The 20,012-nt window shown below is 34.1% G+C and overlaps 8 protein-coding genes across 13 annotated transcripts; 4 read left to right on the top strand and 4 right to left on the bottom strand.

The window, feature by feature from the left end:
• Positions 1–949: 949 nt before the first annotated feature.
• Positions 950–2,868, bottom strand: LOC109859490 (endoplasmic reticulum-Golgi intermediate compartment protein 2). 6 transcript variants are annotated; one of them, XM_020437794.1, is made up of 6 exons: positions 2,755–2,868; positions 2,470–2,666; positions 1,942–2,314; positions 1,580–1,830; positions 1,243–1,503; positions 950–1,157 (listed from the first exon to the last, which is right to left on the bottom strand). In XM_020437794.1, exons 2-6 carry the CDS (start codon positions 2,570–2,572, stop codon positions 970–972), a joined length of 1,176 nt encoding a protein of 391 aa, XP_020293383.1. In that variant the 5' UTR covers positions 2,573–2,666; positions 2,755–2,868; the 3' UTR covers positions 950–969. The 6 variants fall into 6 exon arrangements, with proteins under 6 accessions (XP_020293383.1, XP_020293381.1, XP_020293382.1 ...); XM_020437792.1 differs by having other exon boundaries at positions 2,470–2,677; positions 2,743–2,860; XM_020437793.1 differs by having other exon boundaries at positions 2,749–2,858.
• Positions 2,869–3,014: 146 nt separating this feature from the next.
• Positions 3,015–3,949, bottom strand: LOC109859491 (histone H2B). Its single transcript, XM_020437799.1, has one exon. The coding sequence runs from the start codon at positions 3,897–3,899 to the stop codon at positions 3,528–3,530; it is 372 nt and encodes a 123-aa protein (XP_020293388.1). The 5' UTR covers positions 3,900–3,949; the 3' UTR covers positions 3,015–3,527.
• Positions 3,950–5,597: 1,648 nt separating this feature from the next.
• Positions 5,598–6,704, bottom strand: LOC109859474 (15-hydroxyprostaglandin dehydrogenase [NAD(+)]-like). The gene has a single exon (XM_020437770.1). The coding sequence runs from the start codon at positions 6,511–6,513 to the stop codon at positions 5,734–5,736; it is 780 nt and encodes a 259-aa protein (XP_020293359.1). The 5' UTR covers positions 6,514–6,704; the 3' UTR covers positions 5,598–5,733.
• A 194-nt stretch (positions 6,705–6,898) lies between these two features.
• On the top strand, positions 6,899–7,253 carry LOC109859470 (histone H4). The gene has a single exon (XM_020437764.1). The coding sequence runs from the start codon at positions 6,942–6,944 to the stop codon at positions 7,251–7,253; it is 312 nt and encodes a 103-aa protein (XP_020293353.1). The 5' UTR covers positions 6,899–6,941.
• A 2,133-nt stretch (positions 7,254–9,386) lies between these two features.
• Positions 9,387–9,822, top strand: LOC109859481 (histone H4). Its single transcript, XM_020437779.1, has one exon. It carries the CDS (start codon positions 9,427–9,429, stop codon positions 9,736–9,738), a length of 312 nt encoding a protein of 103 aa, XP_020293368.1. The 5' UTR covers positions 9,387–9,426; the 3' UTR covers positions 9,739–9,822.
• A 1,428-nt stretch (positions 9,823–11,250) lies between these two features.
• On the bottom strand, positions 11,251–12,189 carry LOC109859478 (histone H1-like). The gene has a single exon (XM_020437775.1). The coding sequence runs from the start codon at positions 12,137–12,139 to the stop codon at positions 11,462–11,464; it is 678 nt and encodes a 225-aa protein (XP_020293364.1). The 5' UTR covers positions 12,140–12,189; the 3' UTR covers positions 11,251–11,461.
• Positions 12,190–15,717: 3,528 nt separating this feature from the next.
• LOC109859480 (histone H3) lies at positions 15,718–16,386 on the top strand. Its single transcript, XM_020437778.1, has one exon. It carries the CDS (start codon positions 15,750–15,752, stop codon positions 16,158–16,160), a length of 411 nt encoding a protein of 136 aa, XP_020293367.1. The 5' UTR covers positions 15,718–15,749; the 3' UTR covers positions 16,161–16,386.
• A 721-nt stretch (positions 16,387–17,107) lies between these two features.
• Positions 17,108–20,001, top strand: LOC109859475 (transmembrane protein 145). The gene is made up of 5 exons (XM_020437771.1): positions 17,108–18,033; positions 18,130–18,637; positions 18,810–18,947; positions 19,022–19,277; positions 19,362–20,001. Exons 1-5 carry the CDS (start codon positions 17,651–17,653, stop codon positions 19,550–19,552), a joined length of 1,476 nt encoding a protein of 491 aa, XP_020293360.1. The 5' UTR covers positions 17,108–17,650; the 3' UTR covers positions 19,553–20,001.
• Positions 20,002–20,012: the final 11 nt, after the last annotated feature.

The following is a 20,012-nucleotide window of genomic DNA, read 5'->3' as shown; positions in this document are numbered from 1 at the left end:
TGTATATATTTGTTAACAAAACTATATACATAATATGTAATTGAACTTATTATATGTATAATAAGTTATACATATAACCGAGCGTGACGTCCGTCACGCACACGTACGCGGTTCTCGCTTGTGTGCGTAGCATCGAGAAGCTGAGCGGTGGGGGCTCTGCCCCTCGCTGCTCTCGTTGCTGTCCTGCACGATCTGGCATCTATGCATTGGTATCAAATTTGAACAGAACATAAAATAAGGCTTTAATTTTTTTGGAGAATGCAACTATTATATATTTATGGATGGACTGAAACAGGTCCACAACAGAAGTTGTCCGATTCCTTAGCAAAAACTGCGTGACGTCACGTTCGGCCGTTTGAAATTGTGGAAGAATGCAGCAATATCATGTTCCGATTTCCGATTCCATTCTAGGAAACCGATCACACGACGACTCATGATGCGCGATTGATATTTTGTTGCGCATAACATGAAATAATTTTTGAAAGATTAGTCTTAAAATTAATTTTAGTTATCAATTGTTAAACATACATGTGCTATATGTTTTAACCACACTAGAAACATTACATGTTACTGTATCTGACAGTCCGCAGTCTGTGCAAAGTGGGACGGAAAAATATGCACGTACTTCTACATATTCTCTAAAAATAAATGTGTAAAATCTTCTTGCAGTTCTTATTTTACCTACCTTCTATCTCCCTAACCACATGCTCTAAGATCATTTTAGACTAATGAGCGTCTAGAACGTCGCCATATTAGCTGCGTTGCAGAACAATAGATTTATATACATGTTTATTTTACGCAAAAGCACATCTGCTACTATACTCCTATTATAAAATATAAGAACAATTGTCTTAAATTTTCATAAAAATGAATTTGAGTAAGTACAGAATTAAAAAGAAGTTTGTAACAGAAGTATAAATTATATTATATACACATTGAGACATACAGATTAAGTTATGTTATGACATTTTATTGAGGTTTTAACATGATATCAATACTTTGAGAGGCTGAAATATCAAGTAAATTTATGGTATCAGTCGCTCGATAATTCATGGAATGTGATGGAACTTGTGAGTTATGATAGTCAGTTTTTCTAGACTTTAAAAACTTGCAACACACAACGTACCAAAAACTTTGCACAACATTTTTAATTAAACCTGTAAATTTTAATTATATTTAAATTACTTGATATACTTACTGGAAAAATTTGCGTTGCATATATATATATATATGTAGACTTACCACTTGTAACAAAAATTCCACCTACAGTGGCACATAATTTCACTAAAAATTGGAAAATTGTATCACGTTCTTGAGTTATTTTTATTTTAAGCGCACTCATATCGTATTTAAAAAAAATTCCAGGTATTCCATGAGATCCTTTGTTATGATCAATTGGTCTTTGATGATCTTTGACACTGTACTGGTATGTCTTGGATGTACTTAACAATGTTCTGATATCTGTGGGAACAACTTCGATAAAATATTGATACAGCATCATATCTAGAAAAGAAAATGCATTCATTAATTTTGTATATTTTGAGAAGAAATAGTCAGTTAATTTTGAAAGCAAACTTACTGTCATCTGCAATTTTCTCATCACCTTCAAGAGGATGCACAATTCCTGGACTAGGTCCACCAAAAGAGAATTTATTAATTCTATGAGTAAAATTGTAATCACGATCAGTCATAAATGCAGAGATATGTATATGTCCACGTGGTAAAGATAGTGATTTTCCAGCTGTTACATGAAAGTTTCCTGCTACTTTATTTACATTTAGACTGCCATGAATACGACAGGCATTTGGTGCATAATCAGGTTTGAATAATCTAAATAATTTCAAAAAAGATTTTACTCATATAGATTTTAACACAAATATATATATATATATATACACATTATTTAAAATAATAAAGTTGCATGTTATGATCCATACATACCGCTCTGGCATCTCACTATAAAGAACAACTTGATTAGATTTCCAAAGGAGTTCATGAATAGCATGATATTCTTCTCTTAAATATGAATTCATATGTTTCAAAGATTCAAAATGTGCTCTTTGTTCTGACGTTAGTTCCCACCATGTATCTTCTTCTTGTAAAGTGTCTTGACCTATCATATTCTGATTTGTAGAATCTAAAACATCCGCACCAATACGACCACAAGGCATTGCCACAGTTATATCGATATTAATTTGCAATTTTGCATCAATGTCGGTATCTGGTTCAAATTTAAATTGTAATCTACTATCAAGGAAGTAGTTTGTTTCAGCTATTATTAAATATGCAATAATAAGAATCGTAAAAATAGAAACTGAAACAGAAGAAACATATTGATTAAAATTTATATAGAAACAATATTCTAGAAAAAAAAATAGAAATATATTCAATAACATAGGTGATTATATATATGTGTATATATACAATGATTAAGTTGAATATATTTTGTCAATAATTTTATCAACTCACATGTTCCTCCAACTGCAGTTTTATCAACATATAATTCGGGTACTTTGGGAAATGCATCCAGTTCCTTGACTGTTTTAACATTGACATGTCGTTGTCTCAGCATTTTAATAATTTATGCAAGTAAATGTGAGAATAAATTATTTAATATTGTATCTATGAGTGACTAACCTATAAATACACAACTGTATCGATTAGACCTAAAAAAAACCTACACATTTAAATACATGCTTGATATTTGCCACATTTACTGTCTTGTCTGTAAATCGTCCTAACCTTTACCTTTACCTCAATAAAACTATACATTTTTGGCACGTAAACATATACATGTACACATTTATATTTCAATGTGTCACATCCATAGTGTCACTTCTATACACGCTGTGTAAAAATATCACACTATACATAAGAATTATCAATTACCGAGATTCATTATATATGTTACAGATTCTTTTATACACAGGAAGATGGCGCTCCACCAAAAACTTATACAATTTATCAAAATTAATTAAGTTTTTGTGTATATCAGTCAAATTAAGATAGATTTGTTTTTTGTGTCTTCTCTTTTTGAACTATATATCCATATCTATCTGTACTATACTATTTTTTTTTGCTAAAACGTCTCTCGTTTATGATTTTACATCACTACACTTTTATGTTGTTAACGTTTCTAATTGTCAAGTACATGTTATGTATTCATTTTGTTTTAAGCATTATTTTCAATAATTTTATTTTGTATAATTTTTATTCCTATACGCTATAAATTCTTATTTCTTACTAAAAAATTTTTTGATACGATTTAATATTGAGAATTCTGTGCATCTTTTATACATATAAGGATATTTAATAAAAGAACTTGTCGAATGTATTAAAAAAAAAAAGCAATCTCAAATTTCTAGTTTCATGAGAAGTTAAATTCTTTTTACACATAATCTCAAGATTAATGTCGAAGTATATAGTAATAATTTTTATTTAAAAAAAAAAAACATGCGCGAGGATGTCAAACGTAATCGATATAATTGTGGCCCTGAGAAGGGCCGTTTATTTCGAAGTGAAATTGTTCACTTAGAGCTGGTGTATTTGGTAACAGCCTTGGTGCCTTCACTCACGGCGTGCTTGGCCAATTCTCCGGGTAGCAGAAGCCTAACAGCAGTTTGGATCTCCCGGGAAGTAATCGTTGATCTTTTATTGTAGTGCGCCAAACGCGACGCCTCGGCAGCAATGCGCTCGAAGACATCGTTGACAAAGCTATTCATGATGCTCATAGCTTTGCTGGAGATTCCAGTGTCCGGATGTACTTGTTTCAACACCTTGTAGATGTAAATGGCGTAACTTTCCTTCCTCTTCCTCTTTTTTTTCTTATCGGTTTTGCTGATATTCTTCTGCGCCTTCCCAGCTTTCTTCACTGCTTTACCGCTTGCTTTAGGTGGCATGGCTAACCAAAGTCTTCGTACAGCACCGTAGATCAGATCGTCAGAACGAAACCTCGGCGAATGAAGAAAACACGGAAATACAGTCCTTATATACGGTTAAACGACAGTGGTGGCGCACCAATCGTGTAACGCGTCACAGCCAATCGTTATGTTCCTAACACGCCATTGGACGCACGAAGCACTGCACAGTGGTATAAATACTCAATTTGAACGAGCGAACACTTTTAGTCGTGTGTGTAACTTTGCATCGTCCGTATGTAGATTTGCTGTCCGTGAAGATTAAGATGGCTTTGAAATGTCAATAAATTTAACATTAGAAAATTATTATGATTATAATTTGATCATATAAAGAACAGTTTACTTATCTGTGGTTTTTTCTTAATTTTTATTTATTGTTTTGACTTGCCAATATTTCTGCGCTTAAATAGAAAGATGATTTTAACTGTGCTTTCCTTAAATCTTTTTTATAAAAAGTACGAGAGAATGACTAATGATTTAAAACGAGATTTATACTTTTTTGTTTTATGCGACCTTTATAAATAAGAGATATTTAGTTTTATGTATATTTTTTGAGGTGCTTATTAAAAGATTGTTTATTGTGTCATATTTAAATTTGTACTATTAACATAACATTTTTACTATTTCTCAACAAGTAAAGAATCTACTGTGTATTAATAAATTCTTTGGACGTACATGTTAATATATCTTTACAGAGAGAAACCTTTTTACTTTGTTAATATTTTTATTTTATCAGTTTTATGTAAATAAGAAGTCAAATATATGGATTTGTAGACAACATATTGGGTTTATAGAATTTCAAATTTAGTTACACTAATGTTACCTCGATAATATTGCTTCAAATAGAATATTTACTATATGTAATATCTGTTACGGATGTGACACGTACTTATAATAAAGTAATTTAAGATACAACAAGAATCATGTAAAAAAAAATCAACATGTGTGTATATACATTAACATTAAAAGTAGATAAAATTTCAACATCAACTGAAAAAAACCTAAAATTAGTAAAACATTTAAATAAGTCTTTTTATTTATATCGCGACATAATATAGTATTTCTAAGAAAATCATGTTATCAAATCGAAATGAGAATCATTATGCTGTTATCTATGGATTAGTGTCCTAAAATCATAAATACACAATGTTGCTTCAGAAATGTTTTTTATCTGTCATTATCTAAAACACGATAGTTGTTAACTTGTAATATTCATATATGTTAAAACTTACACAATTTAGTTAGCTTTGTTTAAATTCGAGATAATTTTAATATTTATAGTTTATAAGAACTATTGCAGTTTTAAAAGTGATGTATGCCAATCGATAACTTCAATTACAACATTGAAACTTGCATCACAATCAGAATGAATCCAGATATGTTTGCAAAAGAAAGATGCAATTTAACCTCATGAATTTCGTGTTAATGTTATTAAAAAATAATCACAGGCAACAATAATTTTTTAATATTTATTTACACGATTAAACTTTGACGATTTTTTTTATTTCCAAAATAAATAGAATAATAGAAAATAAAATGTCACCTGTAATAGCATTAACATAATTTTCATATAACTTCTAAGGATTAAAAGGAAATTTTTAAAGCAGGTATTCTAAATACTAAAATTAAAGATGGGAATGACATTTTTCATAAAGATACATTCGTAAATAAACTCATTTTTTAACTACCACCTTTTTATTTTTTATTTAATTGCACATGTCTATTCTTATGTGTATATATATATATATATATGCCATTTGTATGTATACATTAGAACCCTCGACTAAATGAAAGAATAAAGCAAGATATCACAGTTTTATACAGGCAAAGATCGCTTAGAATAATGAGGAAAATCCACAGCATATGGTGGTTGACGGTTTTCGCTAACCCAAACCGCACCATTTTTACCTTTTTGGATAAGATTTAACATTGCAGATGCTGTGTTATCAGTTGTTTGTGTTGGTAACGTATATAATGATTGCGCTGAAGTAGTATTTGCGATATTACAAATTCTGTGTTCGGTATTCTCGATTATAGCTGTCTGTGTAATACCTGGACACATTATAAGAATTCGCACTCCGGTAGTGTCGTATAATTCAGCCAAAGCCTGGCTAAATCCGAGAACAGCGTATTTCGAGCCGCAATATACCGGTAGGCAACCATTCGTCGACAATCCAAATATAGATGAAATATTTACGATTACACCACCATTGCCGCTCTTATGCTTTCCCATATGGTCGAGAGCCAAAAAAGAGCTGCGAATCAATGCAGTCACATTGATATTAATAGTTTTCTCTATGAGATGTTCGTTCATGATACCAGCGTTGTTAATAAGAATATCAAGTGTTTTAAACTTATCGATGACTGTTTTAAATGCTGTTTCCAAATTATCGGTTACATCAGCTGCAACAAAAATAACACGACCTTTTCCAAATTCATTTTCCAACGTAGTCGCTGCATTTTGACCGTTTGATGTTGGCAAATCAATTATAGCAACACTTCTTGCACCATATTTTAGCAATATTTCAGCATATTTGTAGCCTAATCCGGTAGCTCCTCCCGTAATCATTGCAGTTTTGTTCTTCACATTCTCCATCGTGCTGATACTATATATCTTTTACTTTCGTAGAAGTAAAATGTTAAACTTTGTTAACTTGTCGTGCACTAAATTATTTTCAAATGCTTTAAGAGTTTTTATGTTGGATTTCATTGTTCTCTAATTGCGCGTCACTACAAATGCGGTCAAAGTCTTACTGCAGATGTTTTGAAACATCATTCTATCTTTATTCTACATTTAACGAGAAATAAAGATAGAATGATGTTTTGAAACGTTTGCAGTGAGATTTTGACTGCACAATACATTACCACTCTTCTGCTTCACGTCGCTGATTCGTCAGTAGACCAGTGGTGGGGACATCTATATCGTACATATAAAAAAGCGCTCGCAGGATATGAGCATTGCATTTTTCGCTTAGGTAGGGATTGCGTCGCGTACATTTGCGATTTTACGATCAAATCTTTATAATGACCGGCCGCGGTAAGGGAGGAAAAGGATTGGGAAAGGGAGGCGCTAAACGCCATAGGAAAGTTCTTCGTGATAACATCCAAGGCATCACTAAACCAGCTATCCGTCGATTAGCTAGACGTGGTGGAGTTAAGAGAATTTCTGGTCTGATCTATGAAGAAACACGAGGTGTTCTGAAAGTATTTCTCGAAAACGTCATTCGTGATGCGGTTACTTATACTGAACATGCTAAGAGAAAAACTGTAACGGCTATGGATGTCGTTTACGCTCTCAAACGTCAAGGAAGAACTTTGTACGGATTTGGTGGTTAAATAATCTCGTGATATTTTTAGTAAATCACGATTTAAAAAAAAAAACGGTCCTTTTCAGGACCACAAATAATTTTTGCGTCAGAATATCTTTGGTTCCTATTACGAATGTTCAGGATACTTTCTATTTTTTCTTCACACAGAAAATGTTCTGTTGTAAATCACATGTATATATACAATGGAAGAAATCTTGCAAGTTTTCAAAATTTAATAGTTGAAATAAAATTGCAACCTTATTTTCAAGATAGAGTTTTTATTAAACAAATTTATAGTTTAGTGATTAAATGATGTAAATGTGTTTAACTCTTGATAATATGGTGTGTGTCTGCGTTTGTTTCGTAAATAATTTATATTTTTATGCAGACATAAAGTTCATTATGGTATTTCGTGTTTACGTTACTTTGCACAAAATATGATAAGCAAGCATGATACATTTTATCATTGTTTAAACAAGTATACCATGTTCTGGAAAATTATCTTTTTATACACACAAACTCTGTTTTTCAATTTATGTATTATTCACGTAGGAATATGCATTATGTATTATTTACACGTGGGAATACATGAATAAAAAACTAAACAATCCTTATGTATTTAATGTATATACATATATGTACCCAGATAGCCAACTGAGTGCAAGTTGTTGGCAACTTGCCACAAATATTACTCGTATGTTTTCAGCAATGTAACAAAAGGATGTATCCTCTTTTCAGTATATTCTTGCCAGCAACAGTTTTCAAAATATAATAACAGCAAGTTCTCAACAACTCATCGGCAATAATACTTATATTATTTTTCTCAACTTATGAATAAAAATTATTGCTCATATATTGCTCACATATTGCTGACTCACATGTCATAAACATTGGCTTACAACAATTGATTGATAATAAAACTCAGCATATTGATACTGAATTGACAAAAACATTTTCGTTGCATTAAATAAAAACAACACACAACAGCAATTGGCGAGCAACTTAATCTATACAATGATTTGCTTTATATTGAGTTTTCACATTTGGCTATCTGTGAGGTACATAATATATAATCCACGTAAGAAGAAAAGTTATAACATTAATTATATATGAAGAAGACACAAAAAACGTTTACTTGTCAAAGCTTAGCAAAATAAATTGTTTTGCGAGTGTATAAGATTTTCTGATCATATACTTAATGCATAAAGATATAATGCACAAGACGTAAGAGAATCAATCAGTTTTTTATTTCCATCTTCATTTCTCACAGAAGGATCTGATTGGTTGATTTTCTTATGTCTTATGCGTTAGGGCTGTGTTCAGTTAAGCAAGATGGAACGAACTAATGCAGGAAATGCAGGAAATACAGGAATTGGAACTAATGAATTCCTGTATTTCCTGCATTTCCTGCATTAGTTCGTTCCATCTTGCTTAACTGAACACAGCCTGAACACAGGGTAGGTATTATGCAGAAGTCTGTGCTTCGGCCCTTATTCTGCGAAGAAGTGCAATACATCATATAATAAGTTTGTTTTATTTCCTGCACTAGCTGCACTAGTTCGCAGTCTCTATCTTTTTTTATTTATATTAGAAGGAAAAAGATAGAGACTGCGAACTAGTGCAGCCAGTGCAGGGAAATAAAACAAACCCAATATTAGGTCTTGGTTAGTATAAAAAGTACCTAATTGTTGAAGCCAGCGTAGACTGTGTTCTGTTATTTAATGTCAAAATAATTTACATGACATTATAGATTTCCATACTGTCAGTGAATATCGAAAGAAGTAGGCTGAGTTCGACAGAACAATTGCTGAATTGTCTTGTTAACTCAACGTTGATTTATTGGCTCTAAAATTAAAAGCCACTTACGTTTGATTGCTACAAAGCAGCTCTGCTGAATGAATGTATAAACAAAAGCATAGTTTTCAATAAAAAGATAAGTTAATACTTTTATCTGCTTTTACTCTATATATATACAAAATTCACGTAACGCTACAAAAGCTTTGAAACGTTGTAATGTAAACGTGAACCCCACTCTTCACTGACGAGCACAACAGTGTTGGTGATTGGTTCGTGACGCGGTGGTGGGAATAGTTATGCCAGAGTGTGTATATAAAAGGCTCCGCTCGAAAGCGAACATCACATTCCGCTTTGAGACTTCCTGTGCTGTGTAGCATCTTTGGGAATTTTTATCGCATTTCAAGATGACTGGCCGTGGAAAGGGAGGAAAAGGATTGGGAAAAGGAGGCGCTAAACGTCACAGAAAAGTTTTACGTGATAACATTCAGGGTATCACGAAACCAGCTATTCGTCGCTTGGCGAGACGTGGTGGCGTAAAGCGTATTTCTGGATTGATTTACGAAGAGACTCGAGGTGTCTTAAAGGTTTTCCTCGAGAATGTTATTCGTGATGCTGTTACTTATACCGAGCACGCCAAGAGAAAAACTGTAACGGCAATGGATGTGGTGTATGCTCTGAAGCGTCAGGGAAGAACCTTGTATGGTTTTGGTGGTTAAGTTTATGGAGCTAAAAATATAACGGCCCTTTTAAGGGCCACCAATTTATCATATGATGGAAATTATCTTGGAGAGCAATACATACAATGAAATCTTTTTGTCTTTATATGTTCATTTACGTTATAAATAAAAACTAATTTTGTCACTTAATTTTACATATTGTAGGTAGACTGATCAGTTCCTTTAATATTGCATGTACTTTTAGTAACTAACAATTGAAATGCGATTGCAAAAACTAGACTTTCGTAAAACTTCTGAATCTACTTTTTTGCAATAACAAATCTAGTTTTTAATAGACACTAGCTGATAGTTTTGACTTTTTTTGTTTTTACGATCAAAAAATACTGTGAATCATTTAACATCATGAGTATTATAGATTTTCATTACTAGCAGTTAAATATCGGAATTTAACTTAAGCCTCTTGCACAATGCGAGGGAATAGTGATAGCGATAAGCAATAAACACAGAATTCAAACTCGTTGGAAAATTTCTTGCTATTGCTTATTCCGTTTTCTGATCCGCATTGATACATGTGTATTTTTGTATGTTAGATTCCGCTGTTCCTATCGTTATTTATGAATATAAACTCTTTAAAACTGGTGTTATTTCTATTGCTATCGCTATTCCGTCCATTGTGCAAGGGGCTTTACTTCCGATATTGCCAGTACTAAAAATCTATATTCCACGTTATATAGGTACTATAGATTTCCAGTATTGGCAGTAAATATCGGAACGCAGCCTTAGGCCTGTTCTACAATACAGTCGTAAGTCGTAAGAAATTGACCAATCACAGATGAATCACAGAAGAATAATCGATTGTGATTGGTCAATTTCTTACGACTTACGGCTTACGACTGTATTGTAGAACAGGCCTTAGTCCTTACACGACATACATAATCTACGCGCATGCGCATATTTCCAAATAACGACATGTGTAGTAGAATGTCAGTGCGAAAAGAGAAACTATGGAAATTGATAAAACTGTTAATTTTTCCGATTGTATATCATAATACTAGAGGTTATCAGTGTCAAATTTTAATGAACATCTCGATTAATTATTGATTTTGATTGTAATTAATTCAAATTTGGTATTATAACAATTAAAAAATCATATACTGTTTTTGTAAAAACATCCGAAAAAGAAACTTACTAGTTAAGGATACACACAATATTAATAGAGAGAGAAAAAGAATTTGTCTGAATGAAATTCTTTAACTTGCATTTATATCAACACACGTGCATATCAGCTCATTGTTAGACGACTTGTATCAATATAATTTTACCATACTCACATAGAACAAAACTCCACGAAACATCCTCAGACATCTATTAGATATTTAAGTGTGAATGCTAATGAACATTTAATAAGGTTCGTGTGAGTAGTGGTATGTTGAATATAATGTAAATTTAAATCAATTTTTAAGTTTATTAAATAGATATTTTGTTTAATGTTTATAATCTCTAAACTGAAAATATTTCAAAGATATTTAAAAGAATGTTTTTTATATTTCTGTTTACCATTAAGTGTAGGACTTATTGTCATAATATTGTGTGCTGGAATTAGATATGATTTTGTTGGGAAATAGGAATAAAATAAATGGAATGTAAATAGGAATTATGTAATTAAATAATTGCGACTTCGGATATTGTTCCTCATTGAGAAAGATTTGTGGCCCTGAAAAGAGCCATTTGTAAAATGCACACGAAGATTCCCTCGTTGTAATTATTTCTTTGAAGCGGTTTTCACAGATTTCGCTGCTTTAATTTTTGGTTTCTTGGTCTTCGCTGCGGGTGCAGTTCCGGTTTTCTTTGCTTTTGATGGAGATTTTTTAGGTTCTGGAGCAGATTTAGCAGCAGCAGCAGCTTTGCGCTTTTCACCGACAGACTTGGCAGCAGTTTTCTTTGCTGCGGGTTTCTTAGGACTCTCGGCGGCTTTCTTAACAGCAGCAGGTTTCTTCGCGACAGCTGGTTTTCGCGCAGTCTTCTTTTCCAACGGACTTTTCTTAGTCTCAGGTTTGGGAGCACGAAGCACTTTTACCTTAGGTTTCGACTTCGATTTATCCACCGAGAGTTTGAAAGATCCGGAAGCACCTTTGCCTTTGGTTTGCACGACGGTGCCAGACTCAACAGCGGTCTTCAAGTATCTTCTTATGAACGGCGCAACCTTATCAGCATCTACCTTATACGTCGCCACGATGTACTTCTTGATGGCATAAAGAGACGATCCTTTGCGATCTTTTAATTCCTTAATGGCTGCTGTCACCATCTCGGAAGTTGCTGGTCGTGATGTTTTCTTTGCCTGTGCCGTCTTAGCCTTACTTTTGGCGGTCTTCTTAGGAGAAGCTGGAGTATTCTCAGCAGCATCAACAGCCGCGCTTCCCGTATTCGCTTTGTCTTCCATTTTCACTTAGCTTTGCGTACAAAACTTGTCCGTGTATCGAAATTATCCCACAAAACGTAGAATAGTCAGAGCATTGATAGAAGACGTGAGCCACAACGTAAGTACTTGGCGCGCGGACCATGGAGAGAGGCCTGCCTACTATGTCGGTCCGCTAGTTTAGTGGAAAATGACGGAGCGGTAGACGTACCGTGACTTTGCGACGTTATTTCTTTCAAACTAATAAGAATTAAACATTGAAAAATATATAAATGTATAGCTATGTGTATGCAATTTTAGTTTACTATACATTAAATATTCGTGTTATCGCTGTATTTTGTTTACAATCGAATTTCGACGCTCGTGTCTTTTTGTGGCGATAGCATAGGTCGCGGAAAAACACGAAAATCAAGCTTTTCTTTTGACATTTTCAGTGTTATCGATACAAAAAGATGTTCCAACAGGACAGCTTCGAGTTTTCAAACAATTATTTCCATCTGGTATCAGCTTTTATTCCGAAAATAAGAAATTTATTTCGCGCTCTCTCGGAATACACGAGCTCTTAAGATGTACAAGGCAAATGGCCTTGTTGTTTCATAGCATAATGATATATAATGCAAATCAATGAATTTCTCGATAAAGATTTTATTGTCTATTATAAAAGTGACAATAAATTATGTTAACTATATAAAAAAATTAATCTCGAGATATCTATTCGGTAACAAGCAAATACTGCGCAGTTTAGTATACATTGACGTGTAAGACATTTTCTCTTGAGAAAATATGAATAGTACATTGTTAGCTTGATATATAAAATATTGATAAAATAACGACAAAAATTTTAATTTGAATTTTTCAAAACCTCATAATTTTTGGAGAATTCCGTGAAAATTTTTCATCTTTTCGTGGTCATATAGATCGCTATATCATCTTACATTTATTGTACTTGCAAAACTTTGCTTTGTTTGAAAAAAAATACTTAGGAATTTAGTTTGTAAGTAAACTTACAAAGCAATTTCTAAGTTTAAGCGTTAAATTTAATAACAAAGTGAGGCAACCTACCAACATATACACGTATGTATACATATGACGTTCACACTATCGTGCATACATATTAATCATACTTAACATAGCAAACTGTTACAAATAAAATACACATATTTTGATAAACAAAACAATAAGCATGTTGTGTACTTAATATAATTTTGGGAATAAAAGTATTTCAAGTTACATGAACGAATATCGTTTTGTAAACAATTTTTGCTATTGTTACTAAGTTATATATTACTTGTAAAGTGTAAATATTTTGTATCATTTGCTTTTGAGCGCGTAAATGATATCAATGTTTGAGTCTGAAAAAAATACTTTTCTTGAGAAAAAAATCTTCCCGTTCTTTAAAACCGATGCCTCTCATAAAGTCTATACATTTTACGGTTATACGAGATGCAATTTCCGACAAATTTCGTTATAATCGCTTGTTCGTAAATTTTCGTTTAGAATCCCGCTGCGTTGTAATAAATAATATTACATAAGTAATTTGTGGCAAATTTCAGTTTTGTCGCCGCTTGAGCTATTTGATGTTACAAGGTTTGGAAAGAAAAGATCCTTTCTCAATTTGGTTAGGTTGTGCCAATCATTTATGTCGCAATACCAATACTACCCTCTCTCGTTTAGAAAATCAGCTGCGTACTTATATCCAGATCCGATTTGTTCTAATAAATTATCCTTCTCTTAATATTGTTAAAAGAGAGATAGAGAGAGAGAAATAAATCATGAAAGTGCCGGGTGCTTTAAGGCCTAACTTCTCTTTGGATTTGCCTTCGTCAGTCCGGGCATATCGCAATTTATAAGAAAAATCATAATGTCGCGATAAAACTGGTAGATAAACTTGCATTTAACAAAGAACATTTGTGTGTGACGTTGAAATTTGAGATCACAGTTTTGTACCGTGTGTGTGTGTTAATCATGCATTCAGCGACATGCTTTCTTGCTTCAGACTTCTAAGAATTTTGCTTTGGATTTTAAAGAAAAAGAATCCAAATTAGACTCCGATAAATAGAGAAAAAACTGTCTATCAAATTTTGAGTTAATTTGGACAGGTGTTTCCTCGGATCTCACTTTAAGAGAGTTAAAATATTAAAGTGTTTTGGATATCAACAGAACGGTTATTGAAGCATTGAGAGACAGAAAGAGAGAGAGAGAGAGAGAGAGAGAGAGAGAGAGAGAGAGAGAGAAGAGAGAGAAGAGAGAGAGAAAGAGAGAGACAGACAGACTTTATCGATTTCTTTGATCAATAATGTGTTCATAAAGTTACTTCCTATTCCGTTATTCTCTGCCGGGATTTTTATACTTGTCAAATCGTTTTTGAAGTTTTCCAAAACACACTCGTTCTCATTTTTTCTTTCTTTTCTAATTTTTTCATATAAGCAATTTCTTACTTGGTTAGTTTAGCGATACATACACTAGGCCGAAATACACAGATGAATACGTCACTGGCGTCTCTTTTAACAAAAAAAATAAACAGTAGAAATACCTGCAAGCAATATAATCCAAACACTGAGTAAATTTATTTAAAAAAAACAGATTACTAAAACAGTATATATAGCACGGTTAATAAGGAAGTTAGTGTAGAATATGGATATTTATGGCCTACTAGTTAGAACAACAAACCAAACCAGGAAATTATAGCAAAATAACATATGCACCTATATGTTACAATATATTGTTTTACATTGTTGCGTTCTGGAAACGCGCTATAAGCGCTATTGCGTCAATTATTTTTTTTATTACATATTTGTACATTCTTTCTCTCCTCTCTTTCTTTTTCACACACACACACACACAAATAGAAAAAATTACGTAAAATAAATATAATATTTCTTAAAGATGTAAATAGTTTTCAATATATATTACAGAAAACTTATTTTCCAACAATCTTGAATCTTACAGCCCAAGTAACGTCTAAAAGAACGCTACAAATGCTGCAAATTATCGTTTTATCTCGTATTATTTAACAAGAAATAAAGACAAAAAATGACATTAAAAATGCATTAAATTATTTGTAGCGCAACTTGATTCTATGTTTGTTCCATACATGATATTATTATTTATTTGTCTGATACAGAATTAACGATATCTGTTATTGTGCAACTATAATTTATCTCTTTTTTCTATTTTCACTTCTTTATTTACGCGCTTTCTGTTCTCATTTTTTAATTAAATTCTAAAAGTTTGATAAAAAAAATACCATGAGATTAATATTTTAAGATTTAAGACATCAGTGTTTTAGTTTACACGTTGAGTTAGTTTTTATCATTTATTAGATGTATTTTTCATCGTTAGAAAGCGTCGAAGAAAAATCTGTAGAAAAGTTAAATAAAACTGTGTAACATAATTTATATATATGTGAAAACAGTACGGGGTATTGTGTGTGTGATGCCAGTAGTTGCGCCATCTATTACTATGGATCTTTACTGTCGAACTCATCGTTATACATCCCCACCACCGCGGTATTAACCAATCAGCGAGCTACAGACGGGACCGCTAGGGTATAAAGACGCAACGTTCCACCCGGACCGATCATTCCGCTGTAGATCGTTCCGATCGTTATAGCTCCTTCGCTCGTTCGCTCGCAATGGCAAGAACCAAGCAGACCGCTCGCAAGTCCACCGGAGGAAAGGCTCCTCGCAAACAACTGGCGACAAAGGCGGCTCGCAAGAGCGCGCCCGCAACCGGAGGCGTAAAGAAACCCCACCGATATCGTCCCGGAACTGTGGCGCTTCGTGAAATTCGTCGTTATCAGAAGAGCACGGAATTGCTGATCCGGAAGCTGCCGTTCCAACGATTGGTTCGTGAGATTGCTCAAGACTTCAAGACCGATCTTCGCTTCCAAAGTTCGGCCGTCATGGCTTTGCAGGAAGCGAGCGAAGCTTACCTCGTCGGTCTCTTCGAAGACACCAATCTCTGCGCAATTCACGCAAAGAGGGTCACCATCATGCCCAAGGATATTCAGTTGGCGCGCAGAATTCGCGGAGAACGTGCCTAAGCGTCTCGAGTTTTTAATACTTCAACGGCCCTTTTCAGGGCCAAAAATAATTTTTTACGAGGAATTCTCCGTTCCAATATTATTTCGCAATGAGATTTGAAATATTTCTATTATCGAGTTCGAACGCTAGCAAATGTGTTTGCGAGAATAACGATGTTCTTTGAAGGGAACTCATTCTGAGAAGAAAACCACACCTACAGTTTTGGCGCGCTTTTTGCTCGCGGGTTAGGATAGATGTCAAAATGGCGGTGTGTACATGTACACAGCGCGTCACCGAATCGCGGAATAGACGCGGGGATCGGAGAGCAAGCGGGACCGTGTACGATTCGTACGGCGGTTGTTGGCGAGCAACCGGCTCCGCTTGCCCTCCGATCCCGCACTTATTCCGCGATTCAATGACGCGCTGTGTACATTCAGTTTCGCACGCACGCTGCGTTGGGAAGCGCGCGCTATCGCATCGTTCTGTCTTTGTAAGTTATTTAGATGTAAAACAAAGATAGACGCTCTGATAGCGCGCTCTCTGAACGTAACTGATACACAATGTAACACAGCCAATCAGCTTCATTTCGTAAATTTGTTATACGATAGAGGCTATACTTAGTTACGCACGTTTATTAAATACAAATGTATTTTTTATTAAAAAGCTATTATAAAACAGTGCGTAAAATTTAAATGGAAAGAGGAAACCGCTCCGGGAGCGATAAAAATGCTATTATCGAACAAGAATGTCAAACACGTAATTTATATATCTCTCTGAGATGGAAAATTTAAGAGAGATTAATTTAATTTAATTTAATTTGCTTTTTGCTAAGTGCATCAAAGCGTTTTTTTTATTTCTTATTAAATATAGAGAAAAATAGAAATACTTTTTTGAGATATTTGCGATGCGATTTGGACTTTATATGCATATTTTTGTCAACTGTCCAAAAAGTTAATCTGCTGAATCAGCAGTGCTGATCAAAGGAATGTGCACATATAGACATGTATATGTATGCGTTGATCATGGAATTTTGTGGAAGTTTTTCTATTTTTTAACGCACGATTGCAAAGAATGTCGGAGGTCGGAAAGCAACTATCTCAAAGCGAGACAGTTTTGTTCGAGTGGGGGAAATCGATAGTAAAATGTGAGTTCAAAGCGCGAGGAAGAGAGTACACAAACGTGGGTTAGTTACGTTTTCTCAAGTGCAGTCTGACTCGATATTCTTTGTATGTACCATTACGGATCGCCGGTGATAGCGACAACGTTGATCACCAAGACAATAATGTCGGAGTGTCGTCAAAATCCTACGACCGCGTTCGCTCGATGAGAATTCAACGGATCTCGCGTGCGAGAGAGTTTTTTACGCCAAATGTCGAGCCGTAATAATTGCGTGCGATATTGTGTGAGAAAATGCTGAGGGTGCCTGTCAACTCTTGACAGCTCGAGGTTCGAGGCGAGGCGAGGTACGCGTCAACGAGACCGTCGGAAGTCGTATCCACGTTCTTCGAAAATGATCGCTCATCGTCGACTGGTGCGCGTTCTCGGCGTGCTGCTACTTTGCTTATCGGTGCAACTCGACTACACGCACTCAACCCACATCACCGGCACATTCAACACAAGAGAGTTCTTCCGATTTCTAATCAAATTCGGCTTCCAGAAGACCGATCGACATCGACAGAAGGACTCGTATGGTTACATATTCGGTAACGTGACCTCGAAATCGAACTTCGAAATGCCGATCACTCTGGCGATATTGGATCGTGGTCATTTTCTAGAGTACTACGGCAATCGCACACTCAGAGACAAGAGCACCGCGTGCGCATATATGTTTAACACGTTGAAAAAGAGTTCCTACGATCCTCATTGCAATGAAGAAGGTCAAGACTTCTTGAGGTAAACATAATAATTTACCTACAAGTAGTTTTTAGCTCAGAAAATATACAATCGGGGTACTAGATATGCTACTGACTTGCTATTTTGTATTTGAAGGCGAGTCCCATGTCCTCAAGACAAAGTGTGTCCGGATGAAGATTCTGTATGGAATATCGTTAAGGGACATCAATTCACATATGTTATACAGGATTTCTGGCAGCCACGATTTTGGTACATGAGTCTGGTTGCGTGCTACAGAAACAGGACAACTTGCCAATGGGAGCATTATAACAAGGAAGACGAGTTGGAGTATGATATCTGGCTAGTGAATGGCAATCCAAACATCAGTGGCCTAAATACTTTGACTTACCAGTTCTCCTATGACAGACAGAATACCATCGAACTGTACTTATTGTTTTTCATGTGTTACATCATACTGGTGCCACTGCAATTATATGCAGTAAGATTGCAAAAGCATCCTGTAACAAGATTGTTCACAGCTAGTTTATTATTAGAATTCATGGCAATATGTTTAATCTTGATACACGTGTTGAAATTTGCACTAGATGGAGTGGGCTACGAGCAATTAGAAATTGCAGGTGATATTGTTGATATCTTGTCAAGGGTAAGAAGACATACATCATTATTTTTCAAATATATTTTACCAGTTTATAATAATTATATAAGTATAAAATATTGATTTGTGTCGATAATTAGTGCAGATCATTTAAAAATTTCATATTTAATGATATTTGTACAAAAATCTTTAACGGTACATATTTTTGTTATATTTTTAGACATCGTTTATGTTATTATTGCTCTTACTTGCCAAAGGATGGGCAGTAACAAGAATGGAATTAACATGGAAACCACTGGTGTTTGCTATATGGTTCTGTTACGGAGTTGTCCACATCTTATTATATGTCTGGAACATGGTAATTTACAGCACGATTTGCGGAAGATGCAAATTCATTCCGGTGGAAAAAAAAAATTTCTATTTTATTTGCAGACGGAAGTTGATATCATCGAAGATATAGACGAATATCAGACTTGGCCGGGATGGTTCATATTGTTATTTCGAAGTGCCATAATGGTATGGTTTTTATATGAACTTCGGAACACCATGACATATGAACATAATACTCAAAAATTGAACTTTCTCCTTCACTTTGGAGCATCATCGTTAGTTTGGTTCATATATTTACCGATTATAGCACTTATAGCGCTTCAAGTGAGTGCGCTATGGAGATTTAAATTATTATTAGGTAAGTAGAAACTCTTTAGGGCAAGATGCAAACGTTTCATTTTTACTAGTATTTCGTGTTTTCTACGTGTTTTTGATTTGCCAGGTATAACGTACTCAGCGGACTGTTTTGCTTATTGCGTAATGGCACATTTATTATGGCCCACCAGAAGCGAACAATACTTTTTACTTGCGCAAGGTGCGGACAACGGTGATGAACTCGATGAATTTAACGAAGCACCGCATGTATTAAATAATTATGTAGAGCCACCAGAACTCAGTAAAATTATCACTTAATACTCGTCCGTTGGTAGGCCATGATGTTGAACTGATAAATGATGTTTTTAACACTCAAATGACGTGATGTACATTTGCCAAATGGTCAATCTAATAGTATGAATAACACTTTGACGTACTGAACTGAAATATTATGCACATCTTATGATCACAGACACATCAGTTATCACAAATTCGGCCATTTGTGATAAAAAGTTTATAAATAACACAACAGAAAAGTAATTTGTGTGTGAATATGATATGAGTATATGTTACAGATACATAAGTATAAAATTTCTACTTCATATATACAAGTAATGTAACAATATTATTTTCTTAACACTATATATATATATGAAAGATACAACAACGTTAGCATAAAACGATACGTAACGTAAACATTAATTTTTGCCTCAATAATACATATTTTTATATATATATTATTGTTAATACTTTAAATAAAAACTTAATACGTGTATAT

This window comes from Pseudomyrmex gracilis, unplaced genomic scaffold, assembly GCF_002006095.1.
Source record: "Pseudomyrmex gracilis isolate BER0280 unplaced genomic scaffold, ASM200609v1 scaffold_264, whole genome shotgun sequence".
NCBI lineage: Eukaryota > Metazoa > Arthropoda > Insecta > Hymenoptera > Formicidae > Pseudomyrmex > Pseudomyrmex gracilis.
Note: the sequence above shows the minus strand (reverse complement) of the source record. Positions and strands in the feature narration are given on the sequence as shown.

Excerpts from the sequence above, each read along its gene's own strand:
- LOC109859474 (XM_020437770.1), bottom strand. The coding sequence starts at position 6,513 with ATGGAGAATGTGAAGAACAAAACTGCAATGATTACGGGAGGAGCTACC.
- LOC109859490 (XM_020437794.1), bottom strand. The coding sequence starts at position 2,572 with ATGCTGAGACAACGACATGTCAATGTTAAAACAGTCAAGGAACTGGAT. Across the intron at positions 1,504-1,579 it reads TGAGAAAATTGCAGATGACA|ATATGATGCTGTATCAATAT; the intron begins GTAAGTTTGCTT and ends TTTCTTTTCTAG. Across the intron at positions 1,158-1,242 it reads TGGAATTTTTGTTACAAGTG|GTTTAATTAAAAATGTTGTG; the intron begins GTAAGTCTACAT and ends TAAAATTTACAG.
- LOC109859475 (XM_020437771.1), top strand. The coding sequence starts at position 17,651 with ATGATCGCTCATCGTCGACTGGTGCGCGTTCTCGGCGTGCTGCTACTT. Across the intron at positions 18,034-18,129 it reads GAAGGTCAAGACTTCTTGAG|GCGAGTCCCATGTCCTCAAG; the intron begins GTAAACATAATA and ends TTGTATTTGAAG. Across the intron at positions 18,948-19,021 it reads TATTATATGTCTGGAACATG|ACGGAAGTTGATATCATCGA; the intron begins GTAATTTACAGC and ends TTTTATTTGCAG.
- LOC109859481 (XM_020437779.1), top strand. The coding sequence starts at position 9,427 with ATGACTGGCCGTGGAAAGGGAGGAAAAGGATTGGGAAAAGGAGGCGCT.
- LOC109859478 (XM_020437775.1), bottom strand. The coding sequence starts at position 12,139 with ATGGAAGACAAAGCGAATACGGGAAGCGCGGCTGTTGATGCTGCTGAG.
- LOC109859491 (XM_020437799.1), bottom strand. The coding sequence starts at position 3,899 with ATGCCACCTAAAGCAAGCGGTAAAGCAGTGAAGAAAGCTGGGAAGGCG.
- LOC109859470 (XM_020437764.1), top strand. The coding sequence starts at position 6,942 with ATGACCGGCCGCGGTAAGGGAGGAAAAGGATTGGGAAAGGGAGGCGCT.
- LOC109859480 (XM_020437778.1), top strand. The coding sequence starts at position 15,750 with ATGGCAAGAACCAAGCAGACCGCTCGCAAGTCCACCGGAGGAAAGGCT.